The sequence below is a fragment of the Prinia subflava genome, chromosome 1 (assembly GCF_021018805.1).
Source record: "Prinia subflava isolate CZ2003 ecotype Zambia chromosome 1, Cam_Psub_1.2, whole genome shotgun sequence".
Lineage (NCBI taxonomy): Eukaryota > Metazoa > Chordata > Aves > Passeriformes > Cisticolidae > Prinia > Prinia subflava.
Window position 1 is genome coordinate 146,067,416 of NC_086247.1, and position 14,458 is coordinate 146,081,873.

The window sequence follows — 14,458 nt, forward strand, 5'->3', positions numbered from 1 at the left end:
TTGACCAAAGTCCCAAGACCCCAGAATAAGGGGGTTTAAACTCTCCCCAGCCATAAACAAGAACCTCCATCCCATGGCCCTGATCCCACAGTCTGAGCTCCCTAGAAGGGAGTCCTGCATAGGGTTCTCATTTCAGCCATGAAATGAAATTCAGGTTTTCCTCCCTGGCTGAGCACAGAAAAGATGGTGTTTTCTGTGTGACACCACCCTGCAATCATGCTGAAGCCATCTCCATCACATGTCTGGCCCAGTTGCCCCAACTCCATGTGTAGTCAAGATAGAATTTAGTAGGAAAATCGAATTCATGCCTGAAATAGGTCAGACCATCAATTGGAATCACACCCTGGATCTTGCTCCCTTGTATCTCTAGAAGTGTCCATTGCAGGTGTCTGATGGTGAGATAAAACCCATCTAAGGAGATTAATATTCAGATTATTTTCTATCATGCTCATATTCTGACAGTAGAAAAAAATTCATGAAAATCTAGTTGGTGACTGTATTTTCAGAAATTTAAAACCAAACACCAAAAATGGGTTGAAGAAGGATTTGCAGAGGGTTTTTTTGTCTGTGCTCCGTTGGGAGTGCCCGAGCTTTCCCTTGCTGCCATTAGTGGGAGCCATCGCACAGGGCAGGGCAGGGCAGGACCCGTCGCTGCTTGGGGCTCGCTCCACTTTGATACTGGTTGGGATTATCTGCAGCAAATAAAATGTGGGATTTTGGGGGTTTTCCCCCTATCAATTATTGCATTTGTTTGTGAAAAAATATATCTTCTAATGACCAAATTTCCAAAAATTAAGTGGTCTTCTGCTCACTTCGCAGTAAATCTTTAACATATCCAAAATTAATTAGTTTGAATTTTCAGTTTAAAGTGATCTTTTGAGCCAGCAAGTTGTCAGTGTCTGCCACTGACTGTTATTTCCCATTGCACTTGTGTACTCACAGCTCTCTTGCCTGTGAGCAAATGTTGCCACCTACTACTGAAAAATTGTTAGGTTTATAAATCTCAAGAAATGGCAGGCTGAGCAGTCTTCATTTCCATCAGCTAGCCATTTTCTAAGTTTTATATTTCTCTCATGTAAGAGTCCCATAATACATTACATCAGACATCACAATCTCACAGGATTGTGTTGAGGTTGTTGCTGAAGCACACGTGGAAGGAGTGGAGAAATTGAATTTGCAGGGCACTGGAAAATATTTTTACACCACAGAGCCAGAGGTCCTTCAGTTATCTCTCCCATTTGCAATATCATGGCATGCACAATGACACTGCTCCTTTCCGTGGAGAAATGGCTGTTGTTGTGCTTCCCTCCCCTTCCAGCTGCTGCTCTGGGATGCAAAGATGCTGTTCCTCCTTGAGAAGATCCTCAGCCAGGAGATTCTTCCTCCATTTCCCAGGGCCTTGAGGAGCAATCCATCTTTCACTGAGTTGGTGACAGTGCTGTTGCTTTGGGAGGAGGCACGATCAAATCCTCTGTCAGAGCTCTATTATGAAACCTCTGCCTGTTCTTTGTAGGCCACACAGATAAACAATCATAAAAAGCTTTTCTGACTGATTTGAGAGCACAGCTGTGATAGAGGTGTGATAAAAGGACCAGCTCCAAAACCTGGGTGATCATGGTGGTCCTAGTGTGAGCTACAGCAACATTTCACATCTCTGTTTATTTTAGTTGAAGAAGAAAAGTTTCAGTTACTGTAGACTTAACAGATTTTTATCTCATATAAAATATGCCTAGCAGAGGACACACTTCAGCATGGGTTCATTGTTAGCAGACCTTCGGCAGTTCGTGTCAAATATCAGTATAATGGACTTACACACACTATTGATTTAATGACAGCTATCACTGCGAGGAATTGATCTAATGTTTTCATTAGACTTAAAAAATGTTTCAACAACAAGTTCATTCAGAACTGGATAATTGCAAAGCCCTACATGGCCAAAGATCACATTCCCTATTGAAGTGTAGTTTAGACGATCTTTTTAGAAGATAAGTAGATTAATAATAATAGAGGCACAGTTGAGGGAAATTAAAGCTGGTCTTCATGCCTTAAAAACATAAATAAATTGAATTATCACCCATTATATTACTGGAGGGAATTTTCTGAACTGTGGAACAAATCTTAATGAACATTCAATGGTATTTTACTTGCTCTTGTAGGCACAATGTAACTGTTTTTTGTTGCCCTCTTCTATTTGTCTATCCCTTTTGGTTTTTGCCCTGTGGACATTACCAGAGGTTTGTCTCTTCTGCTTGGACATACAAGTTTATTAATTTTCAGCAGTAATATTATCTTTTGCCCTTGAATGTGAACAGGCCAGGGAAGGGCATTTTGTGGGAGATTTCAGGACATGCTGTCCTCACAGACATGATGTTGCTGTCCTCCAAGGAAAAGTTTTGCATTACTGGAGCAATGCTGGACTGAGCAGTGGCTCTGCATGAAAGCATTGCCTAAACACAAGTGGAGGAGGAAATTTCCTATGCTGATGTGGAAAGTGCAGACACATTTCCCCTGTGACTCCAGGTGACAGTGCTTTTCTTGTTTGCTTTATACAGAGGCTTCTCCTTTCCAAGTACTATGATCAATATTCCATTTTTTTGGTGACACTGGACCCATATGTCAGTGCTCACGGGGATGGGTCATGGCTTGCACATGGCACTGTGGGTTTCTTGATAAAGGTAAAGGACTGCTCTTGGTAAAGGACTGTAGCTTTCAAATATTTCTTGAGAGCCCACCCATTGTCTCTGTGCACCTTGGCTCTGATTGCCTGCAGTCTGTTGTGCTCAGATCTTTAAACCAAATCTTGGATATCTTGGATGTTTGAAAATAAGAGAAGAAAACAATAGAGTTCTTTGAATATGATGGCCTCAGTATTACCTGGAATGAAATCTGGGTCTTCCATCCCACTTATGGAAAGAATTACTTGTCTCCAAATTATAGGCATCTTTTCCTACCAACTTTGCTTCAGTCCACATTCTGGGGGATTTTATAGATCAGGAAAGTCTAGAATAATGAGTATGTCTGAATATCAAACAGCATTTCTGAACCAACACGCCTATATCCTATCTCAGAAAAATCAGAAGCTCCTCTTTGAAGGAATTTTTTGACCTTTCATATAAGTCATGTAGTTTTACTGAGCTCAGGGCTCTGACTGAATCCATTTCCAGTATAACCATTAGTATCTGACTGGGGTAGGTAGGCATTGGACCGACATGGAGTCCTACCATGGAAAAAATCTGGGAAGTAAGGCAGACCCACCAAAAAATCCTACCAAAATATGTGATATATTATTCATGGTTCTCTGGTAGAATTATGTTTTGTAAGAAATACAGCAATAGATTATTCTGATGGTCCAGAGGTACTTAAAGTGAATAAGAATGATGCAGTGAACACACCCAATCTCTTGCAGCAAAAGTACAGCCTGCAGCTGCTACTCCATTTCTGCCACCAAAACGCTGCTTGCAGGCAATTGAACTGCGTGGTTAAACCACTGAGGAGTTCATGCACCCCAGCACAGCCACACAACTAAAACCTTTTGGCTGCAGAGTTGCAGTCTGCACCACTGTGGAAGGAGGAGGAGTCCCTCCCCAAAGCCAAGGTGATCTGCAGCGTGGCAGACAAAGCTCGTGTGCTGTGGGGAGCAGGGAGACCAGAGGGACACTGTGGGTGTCCGTGGGATTGCCCTGGAACAGGGCTTGGGCTTCTGAACAACACAGCATTTGCTTTAAATAACTTCCACAGAAATTCAGCCACTGTGGGAACTAAAAGTCTCCATGTGTCCTTTGGGGCCAGGGTTTTGTGTGCTTCAAGGTATAATGAAGATTAAAGGCAATATTCTTAAATGAGCAGGGAGATGCTTATGCCAAAATATACATGAGTAATCTAGAGCATGATACAAAAATGCAAATGCAAGAATAGAAGGAAATCAGGACACTGTAATGCATATTGCTTTAATTTGAGGAGCAAAGGGATTTGAGTGGATTTCTAGGGTATAATGCAATACAGAGTAATACAGTGTTTATGTCAGATATAGCTGACGAAATCTCCCAGCAGATCAATGCAGGGAAAGGGTATAAATCAGAAGTATTGGAAAGTGTCACTTGAGAGCAAACCTATTCTCAAGCTGAGGTAATATTTTCTGATACTCCCTGTAGTTGAATATAGCTAATGTGAGACAATGTGGGAGAGGCAAAAAACAATCCAAATGGCACTTGAAGGGAAAATGGAAGTTTAAAATGTCATCTTCAGGATCCATCTTCTGTGCAGATGGGTCTGGGTGAAAAAGAGCACCCATCAGCCCCTTAGCAATCATGGAGATGAAGCTGGAACAGACAACTTTGCTGCTGGGACAGAACTCTGAACTCTGCCCAGGGCAGGGGAGCAGCACCCTGCACTTGAGCACTGCCTCAAGGTGTTGCTCAGTGCTTGGCTCTGTGCACAAACCCCTCCTCTAACAGAGAGACAGACACAGCCCAGCTGAAATGATGGGGCTCTCTGCTTGTGAAGTACCACACATTTCTTTCCCATTGCATTTTTTCATTCTTTTTGACTGTGTTAAATCACTTGAAGTTAATTCATATCCGTATGAATAATCAGGTTACTGTTGAGCATAGACTTTACTGAGAAAAAAGAAAATGAATGAACTTAACTAAGAAAACTCCTATTGCTTCTCCAGTAATTCCTTCTCCTTCATCATCTGTTGAATTTTAATATGTGAATGAATGGAGGAAGCCTTCTGGCCTGGCAGTCTCTGTGAGAGAAGGTTCTTCATGACAAATACCATTTTGGAGGAAAAGGGAATTTGCTGTAAGGTAGGCCCAAGCTAGGACTCATTTATATTGGTTTTAAATCACTGGACTTATTCCCTGTCATGTCAATGTCCTGATATGAAATCAGACCAAGGGAGCACCAACTGGGCACCTCATCTTCTGCTTGGGCTGGACTCTTCCTGCCTGTTCTGCACGCCTTTCTAACCCAGCTCCCCCTGGATTGTTGTATTATTCCTAAATTAAAAGAAAAGAGAAGGATGAGTAGAAGAAGAGCTGGCTGCAGTGGAGATGGGTGCCATCCTTCCACCCCAGGCCCCTGGGGCACGTTTTCCTCTCTCAGCAGAGTGAATCACTTCACTCCTGGGGCCATGCATGTGAGGGCAGAAGGCATGGGCTGGGTAATTGCCACTTTCCCCCCTAAACTCAGTTTAGCAGTACTTCTAGAAATGTCCTGTTCTGCCTTCAGAAATCATTTTACATGTGTCTGCCTGCTTTAGCTTCTGCTTGATTTCTCTATCTACCTAAAGCTTGGAGTTTAATAGATGGATAGATAGTTTCAAGTTATCCTCTTGTACATGAATGCCTGTTTTTTCTCAGATAAAATTTTCTGACAACTCAAACTTTTATCTTGAACATGTATTAGACAAGTTGCTTTATATATATATTTGCAGTGTTCACAAGGTGATGGCTCTGTCAAAGTTTCTGTTAGAAAATGATTTTTTTTTTCCTGCACAGGCTGGAGGGGAGGGGATGGGTTTGTAAACCACCCTCACAACCTCACTCTGACCTGGGATTCAGTTCCCTCCAGGGCGAATTCTCAAATGCAGAGAGATAGAGAAATTAGTCTTGTTCTTGGGCCACCAGCTCGGGTTTGAGGTGCATGGTTTCCTCTGCCTCACCATGTGCCTGAGCCCTCCTGAGTTTCCTGTGTCTCTTTCATTGGGGAGAGAAAAGAGAACCTGCCCTTCCACCCACCCCATGCCACGATTCCTGTGCAGAGCTTCTGAGAGCCTCTCCTGCCCCATCCCCTGGTGGCAGTGCTGGGCTGCTCTCCTGGAGGCAGTTTCACAGCAGGGACTGGAGCAGACTGGCCGTGGGAGGTGCTGTGACCTCCTCCTTCCCACCTGGCACTCTCAGATTTCCCCCAGGTTTCACACCAGCCGCTTTGCCTGGTTCCAGTGCAGCCTGCATGGAAGTTGTCCTGGCATTCCTCATTTGGTGAGGAGTTATTTCATGTCCAGCCACACCAGCTGCCCAAGTGCAGTTGATGAGTGATGCAGGTCACCCCACATCCATGGTTTCCTTTTGCTGTTAATCAGAGAGTCACAGAATGTTTTTGGTTGGAAGGGACCTCAAAGATGATCTGGTTACAACTCTCCTGCCATGGGCAGGGATGCCACTCACTAGATGGGGTTGCTCAGGGCTCCATCCAATCACATATCAAATGTCTGTGCCTTCTGATGATCTGATTTTTTTTTCTCCAGATGCAAAAAATGAAAGACCAAGGACTTAGAACCAGGACTCTTTCAAAGTTACCTTAAATTACTGATGGTTTTCTTTTGCAGTTACCATTAAAGGCATGTTTTTTAATATATTTTCCTTTCACATATGATATGCCAGGTTAATTTTGGTTGAATTCAGTGCCAAACCTGTCACATACTACAGAGTAAAATGCAAGTCTCTTACATGTTAGAGTGTAATACCGAGTCAACAACCTTCATGAATTCACACTGCATTGCATTTAGTATAGTGTTTTTTATATTTATTATGGATTGAACTCTAAACCAGCACACCATTCTTTCCACAGCTGGACCAGCCTAGGATTTGGCCAGGTCACTTTGCTTCTGAAAATCAGTATTGTGCTGACAGTAGTCCAGCTCCTGCAACTTCCAGGGCTTATTGAATATTCATATTAATATTCCAATATTAAAGCTTTTGAGTAGGTTCTCTTGCATTTCTGTAAATAAAAGTTTAACAGAGCTGACACCAAGACTGGCTCTGAGGTGGGAAGGCAGCAAAGCATGGGCAGGGTGGACAGGACTGCTCAGCACTGGATTAGAATCATTAACCAAGAGCCTTGTAGTGGTTTTGAGAAGCCATCAAACACTCTTGTTCAGGGTAAAAGAGCTGCCAAAACTAGAAGGAGGATTAATTTAGGAACTCTGCTCCTCCATGTCTTCCAGGAGTGCAAACTGGGAAGAGGCATGCTGAAGGAAACCCAGAAGGAACCCCCTGGAAAGGAGTGGGGACCCGAGGGGGAGCTGAGGACCCTGCTGTGGTGTGCCTGGGGAGCTCAGGGAGCCAGTGCCAGCCCCCAGGGAGCTCAGACAGGGCCTGCAGCTCCCTGTTCCTCTCTTGGGGCTTGGGTCATATGTGCACAAGCCCCCAGGGAATTCTGAGATTAAATGTCACTCTCAGGAATGCAGTAACTTCTCTTTAAATACATTTTCAGCCCTTTGCCAGTGATTAAAGTTCAAGGTCGAGATGCATCTTTCCTTGTGGACATTTGCTTTGATTCCTGATGTGCTTTACTGAAAAGTCTCAGACGTACTGTGAAGGAGGTGACAGCATGTCAGAGAAGTACATATTTAGTTCTAGCAGCGAGTCAATCAGACATCTAGGCAATTACCCTCTGCTCAGGATGACAACTGAGAGATGTGTTTATTCTGTCTACAGGAATCTCTGTTATTTTAGGATCCTTTCCAGAGTGCAACCAGTGCTAACTTGTCAGTACATGGAGACTCTTGTTTATGCTTTGGTTTCCTATCTGGGTGGGATTATTCAGTTATTGACTTGCTGGCCCCCACTCAACCTTTTAAATTCATTTCTACCTTCCACACAATTTTTTGGCAGGAGCTACAGGCTGTCTAAGCTCAAGCCCTCATATCTTCATCTGTGCTGATGAATCTTTTATCTGCTTTTCAAAGGGTATTAGCTCTTCCATGAGCTGTGAGGTAGCACCTCACTATCCCTGCTGAGACTCCTGCATTTGGCTGTGGTTAGGCATCTCCCACAGCCTGACACCAGAGTTTGCTGGTCCCTCCCAGGCCTTCCCACCCTGCTGGCCCTTGCAGAGACAGGGCTGGCTCTGCTTGTGTGGTGGGATCCCTGTGTAAAACACCCTGTAAAGACCTCAGAGGCATCCCTGTAGGTCAGTATGGGACACTGGAAAGCCAGCTAGTGTCTGTCCTCTCCAGACCTACTGCAGGCACTCTGCAGGCAGCCACACCTACACCTCCTGCCTGAGTCTGATTAGCGAGCTAAATATTTTCTGCTCCATGGGAGCACCCGCTGCCATATAAGCTGGAGGCTTCCCTCAGGCAACGAACAGATGAGTTTAGCTGGAACAGACTTTGTTATCTTTTGACACTTTACTGGGGAATCAGTTACTTCTGTGAGGAAAAAGGTGTTTCTGATGGTGTTTGCTTTTCTGAGTGGTGCAAAGCCTCTGGCAAGCTACAGAAGTCAGCCCCAGAGCTCAGCTCAAGGGCCAGCCTCTGTTACCCCCAAAACACCCCCAGATGGGGCAGGAGTTATAAGCAGCCTACATGTATGGAATAGAAACTCCCCTTTCTCATTTGAAGAGGATTCAATATAACCTGTACTGCCCTGACAAGGCAAGGCTCAGAGCACCCAGCTCCCCTGAGCCCCTCCAATGTCACCTGGAGACCCTCCGGGGTGGGATGGCACCTGAGCCATGCTCACAGAAAACCCTCTCCCACCCCACTCAAACCTCTCCCCACTCAAACCCTCCCCTCACACACCCCTGTTCCCACTGCGAGGATGGAGGACAAAGAGGGGTTTTGCAGGTTCAGGAGGCCTTTCTTTCTTTCTCTCCCTGGAAGCCTGGTTATTACAGCAGTAGCCTCTAGCTACATCTGTGAAGAGGAGCACCTCCACCAGGCACCTCCCGTAATAATGACTTCTTTTTTCTTTGAACATGCGAGGCACTGTGGTATGACATTAAGAAGGTGAATCCAAAGAGGACCATAGATGGAGGGTCATTCCAAGTAAACCCTGACGGGACACAAGAGAGGAGTAAGGTAGCAGAAAAATGATATGACAGCACATAATTGCTGATATGTGCAATTACCAACCACTTATCCAAACAGCAGTTGGTCTTAATCTTACAACCTTTTTTCTTGCTAAGGGTATCAGCCACTAAATTGCTTCTGCTTCCTCTGGGACCCAAAGTAATCTTTAGGCTTGAAATTGAGGTATTTTCCTTCCTTTTCAGTACCTACATTTCTTTGCCTTTTTAATATTTGAAGTGGTATTGTTCCATTGTTAATCTTGATAAAAAATAAATCAGAGCTACATGCATTATTAAGACAGAGAAAGAAAAAGAAAGAATGAAAGAGAGAATATATGCCCTACCTAGAGAGGGACTGTTATCTAACCAGGCATTGCACTGAGGTCCAAATAGTGCCTGTTGCCATCTGTGGGCTTCCTGTGGTTGCTGGATATCTTCAACTTCCACTGCCCATGGTGGGAGCTGAGGGTCATCAGCCTTTTCCTGGGCCAAGCTGTCACATTGCCAACCTCCAGGAGCAAAGCTTGGCTTACTCTGTGGGTTTTGCATCATGGAAATTACAGATTGTCCTCCATACACATAAAAAAACCCTGAAAATGTTTGGTGAGCTGGGTCATTTAGCAAATATTCCAGAGGATCGTTGTTGACTCAGATAATAATCCTTTCCATCATTCCCAAGTGTAAGCTCAAAGGCTTAAGAGACTATGTAAGGCATAAGAAGATGGAAGCTGCTTCTTTATAAACAGCAGAGCCTTCTCATGATTGTCAGGCCTGTCTTTAGCAGTTATGTTGATCCTCAAGCCATTACTGAGGAGGACTGAGGATCAAGCTGTCCAAGGATACATCTGGAAAGAGGCAGAAGCTTTCCAAGGCAGCTGGAAGTGAGAGGATCAGAAGCTGTCCAAGGCATCTGAGTCCTCTGAAGTCCAACTCCAAGGAGTTTATCCTTCTTGTCAGTGAGAGCTCCACGCTCAGGGTACCCTTGTGGCCAACAGCAGGAGACCAGCTCATGGTAAGTAAGACTCACAACTTACAAGAGAATGTGAGAATTGAGCACAGTGGCTTGGCTGGCATTGCATGCTTAGTCTGTAGCAGAACAAGCTTCTGGGGTGGTCCCAGGTCAGTGCCCCAACCCGTGGGCTTGGCTGCCTCAAACTGCACAGGTCAGACTTCAGTACTGGGCTGACATGTGGCTCTTCCTCACTCTGAGCAAAAACCCACTCCAGAGCACAAACCACAGAACGGTTTGGGTTTGAAGGGACCTTAAAGATCATCCAGTTTCAACTCCACCATGCCTCGATGTGGGCAAGAGTTTGGATGGCTGCCCGTACCTGCCTGTGGACACACGGACACACAGGACCTGACTGCAGCAGATCCTGGCATGATAAATAAAGCAGTACAGATAGCCAAGCAGATATCAATAGAGCCTGACTCTAGTGCACAGTGCCATTCTTGTTTATTCATATGTTGACCCCAGTATTAGCAGTACACATTTCTTAAACAAAATCCATGTCCTGCAATGCTAATTGTTAACATAACAGAGGGTTCGTGAACCCATCTTTCATCACATCACTTAAACATTATTTAAACAGTATTTTATTACATTTATTTCTTCAGAGGCAAAACCATTTCCTTGCTGTGCCTGTCAACTGATTTGAAAACTAAATATCTAAATTGCTGTAGTTTATTTTTTACAATTTCTATATTGTTTCATTATTAGCCTTGGAGAATAAAACAAAAAATGCAGACCTCTGTTGTCTTAATTTTAGGATAACAGAAGACTGCTTTCCCAGGAAAGAAATATCGGCTAGCTTGTTAACAGAATGAATTTTAAACCTTGGTTTGGATCTTCAAAAGTGAGCAAGGGAGTTAAAAGCCCAAATCCAGTAACTTTCAAAGAGAATTGGTTACTTAAAATTCAGAGGCCTCCTTCAAAAGCTCATCCCTAATCTCTTCAGAACCATTTATTCTTCATTGTAATTAACTGTGGATTTAGACTTCAGTACAAATTCACCTTGACTAAAATTTACAAAAGCATCCCGAACTCCTGTTTTCAGAATAGCTCAGGCCTCAGAAAGCCCAAGTTCTACTAACAGTCCCTGGAGTTACTAGGGCTGTACCTAAAGCGTGGCACTGCAGATCTTTCCTGAGCTCCTGAGCTCAGATGTTTGCATCTGGCACATCCAATTCCACCCCACAGCGAGGTCTCTGCACCCCCTGCCTTCCCTCCCACCACAATCTGTGGCCAAAGAAGTAGAACAGTTTCCTCTCATTCTGGACCTGGCAGAGGTGACCAGGATGGTGAGATGGGCAGTTAAACACACATGGCCATGATCTGTTTTGGTTGATGAGCCAGACAATTAAAAGAATGCATTTTATTAGGATATTGGTCTTCAAGAAGAAGGGAAAGATTTGTCTTGGTGTGTGTGAGTAGGGGTTTGTAATGTACATTGAAATGAACATGAAAAATGGATAAATATAATAAGTAGGTTTTCTTTTCTCAGCTGAGGTGTTAAATGTGTAACATGTACAGTATGTTTTAAAAGAGTGGCATAATCACCTCCTGTCTATTCATTGCTCTTCCATCTTTGTAAAGGAGAAGGGGCAGTGAAACCCAATATTAAAAGTAATGTCAAAAAAGCAAAGACAAAAAACATTCTCTGGGAGCATTAAGATTCCCACTCCTCATGATGTCATTGCAGAAGTCTCAATTCTAGGCTCTGTTTCTGCAGAACTCTGCCTATTTTTATGCACATGAGCCATCTTCTAAAGCTCTGTACTACCCTGATCCCAGCATGTTCCCCTGTGTTCTGAAAATCAGGGCTGGGATCCAGGGGCTGCTGGCTCTTCACTGCTGCTGGGTGGAAAAAAGGAGGCTGAGAAAAGCCTGTGCTTTGTGTTTTCCACTGGCCAGTGGGGGTAGCTCCTACTGTCTGGGAAGCCTCAGAATAAGATTTCCCATCTACTGATTCACACAAGGGTTTTGGTTGCTTTAGGTAGGTTGGGTTTTTTTCCTCTGGTTTTAATGCAGAAAATGCTGATTTGCTGAGGACAACAGGTTTTTCGAAGAATCACACAAAGCAGCTCTGATGACAATTTCATTAGGGCAAACGTTTTAGTTCCAGGAGAACATTTCTGTGCAAGGCTGGATTGCACCTAGACAGAGCAATATTTGGGAAGAGTCATATGGACAGGTCTGTCCTGCTACCCAACAAGGCAGGGACCAGCCCTATGAACAAAGATATGACATGGATTGGGTCTGGATTCATGCTAAACATGCTTCACCCTAAACTGCTCACTGCATCCTGCACTGTCCCCATAAAATATTCTTAAATAGTGATATTTGAGATGAGTTCAGTGATATGGATGGTACAAGATCTGTGCCTGAGCCCATGTGTGACACTTGGCAGCCAGAACCCTGCCTGACACCAGCTCTCCCTTCTGGATACCACAGGCAGCAGCATCAGTGCCTCCACTATTGGTACTGCTGGACATTTTTTGGCATCCCAATTTCAGATTTTCCCCAGAAAAGTATTGATTATTCTGGGATCCATCTTCTGTCTTGCCTTTTTTTTTTTTTTTTTAAACAGAAAATTCATGCTAAAGTTGAGAACCCTTTTTTGTTCAAATTTTTGTGAGGCTTGTTACATTCAGTAATCAGTTTTGATTTCAGTAAATCAGGCTCTGTGTGAAAGTGTGGACAGAATAAAATACATCTCAGAGCAACCTCCCTATAAACAGCTCTCCCAGTCACAGTATCGCCCTACATTTCTGCCTCTGATTTTGTGCTGCTTGTCTAATTATGTTGGCTGCTGTGTAATTATTTTCATGGAACAATAATTTTAACAGCGTGCAGTTTATCAGAGGTGCAAATTATACATAATAACATACAGCAATTTTCAGTTAAAACTTGCATAACAATCAAAAGTCCTTGCATTTTTCAAGAAATTGAGGGGGGGAAAGTATTCTTCATTTTGTATCTATCCTTTATTTTAGGAAAAACAACCTAGTGATTTTCTTGGACTCAAACTCATAATGAAATAAAGCACTTTTATTTTGGAACAAGACTGTCCACACGGGGAGTTAATCAAGAATAATTATTCCTCTCTAAATTCACATCCTCAAACAATTTGAATGAAATCCCCAGTACAGAACAGCCCAAAATGTCAGAGGAAGTTAAAAAGAGAGCGAGCCAGAGGAGGTCTATCATATCAGGAAGCACTGAGAATAAAACCTTGTTGGGCACCCAGGCCAGGCTGGTGAGGAAAGCCCTGTCCAGGCTGACTCTCTCTCACTGCCCACCCTTGGTTGCACACACACTTGCTCAGTGATGTGAACTCAACCCCTCACTCATTCCCACAGCATCATCTGTACATGCACAGGTGGTGGTGACAGCAGCATCAGGAAGGGAGATGCCCTGATCAGGTGAGAGCAAGGATAAACATGTTTCAGGGGAAGTATTTTGCTCAGGGGTGCCTTTTCCCCTAGCTCTTTCAGCAGGCTGAAGGCAACACGGCTCTGAAACCTTTCAGAGTCAGGGAGTTATAGGGAATTTAGGCAGAGCTGCAGTTCCATCTCAGAGCTGCCAAACTCTGATTTTATTTAAGCCCAAGATTTTCTTTCACATTGCAAACTGAGCAACACAATCCATAGCCATTGTTTCTCTAAAACAACAGTTACACCGCAGTGCCTTTGCTGTGCCAAGAGCCAGTGGCTGCTGCAGCCTCCAGAGAGTCTGGAGGCAGGAGCAGGTGCCCCTGTCCTCTGCAGCATCCCTACAGTAAAAGAAAAATACTTTCACTCTGTTTACCTGCATGATCCTCCAAGCAAACCACTGCCAATGCCTGGAGGCAAATCCTGTAGCCATTGTACAAACCCTGCAGAGGTGGGTGGGACAGGGCTTGGCCAGGATTTCCAGCCACCAAATTTCCATGTGGCACAAATGTCTGAACACAAGGTTTTACCAAATACAAGGTGTGTGCCTTTCATTTTGAGCAGCACTTTCCTTTTGAGGTGACTCTCTGTTCACAGAGCTTTTCTTACCAAAGTGTGCACTGAGGCTGGCTCCTCTGCAGGTTTCACAGGGAAATGGGGCTGTCAGGCAGAGATGAAAGGAAGCATCTTTATAAATAAGTGTCCCTGCCCATGGCAGGGGATGGAACTTGATGATCTTTAAGGTCCCTTACAAGCCATACCATTCTATGATTTTGTGGTTCCATGTATCCTGATGCTCCCCTTATGGGAGGTTAGCCAGGCTGGCCCACTGGGCTGGGTCCCATAGCACAGCATGGGCTGGGGTGCTTGGGTTTGCTTTTTCTGGGTGGAAAAAAAAGAAAGCAAAGGATTGCTTGTGAATCAAACCAAACCATCCCATCCCAGCTTCCTTGTCCCCACCTCTTAATTCCCTGCATACCCTAACTCTCAGGGATGCTCCAGATCCTTTCTTGAGGAGGGCCCATGTGAGTTGGAGGGGAAGAACAAGCTCAGTGTCTTAGAGGTGAAGGACACAAGTAGCCACTAGAACTATTTTGGGAAGATTTTTTTCCTCCTGATGAGGACTAATGAGGACAAATCTCAAGGGTGAAATCCATCCAGAAGGAAAAAAAAATACTATTGGTACACAAAGGTGACAGCAAAATGAAGAAGAAAGGAGATTACT

The 14,458-nt window shown here is 44.1% G+C and overlaps 1 protein-coding gene across 1 annotated transcript in view; it reads left to right on the forward strand.

Annotated features, from left to right (window-relative positions):
• Positions 1–5,134: 5,134 nt before the first annotated feature.
• CNPY1 (canopy FGF signaling regulator 1) overlaps positions 5,135–14,458 on the forward strand; it is a 33,975-nt gene continuing 24,651 nt past the window's right edge. The window contains exons 1-2 of the mRNA XM_063391999.1: positions 5,135–5,140; positions 8,714–8,809. Of these exons, the coding sequence (XP_063248069.1) occupies positions 5,135–5,140; positions 8,714–8,809 (102 nt within the window). The remainder of the gene's footprint in view (positions 5,141–8,713; positions 8,810–14,458) is intronic.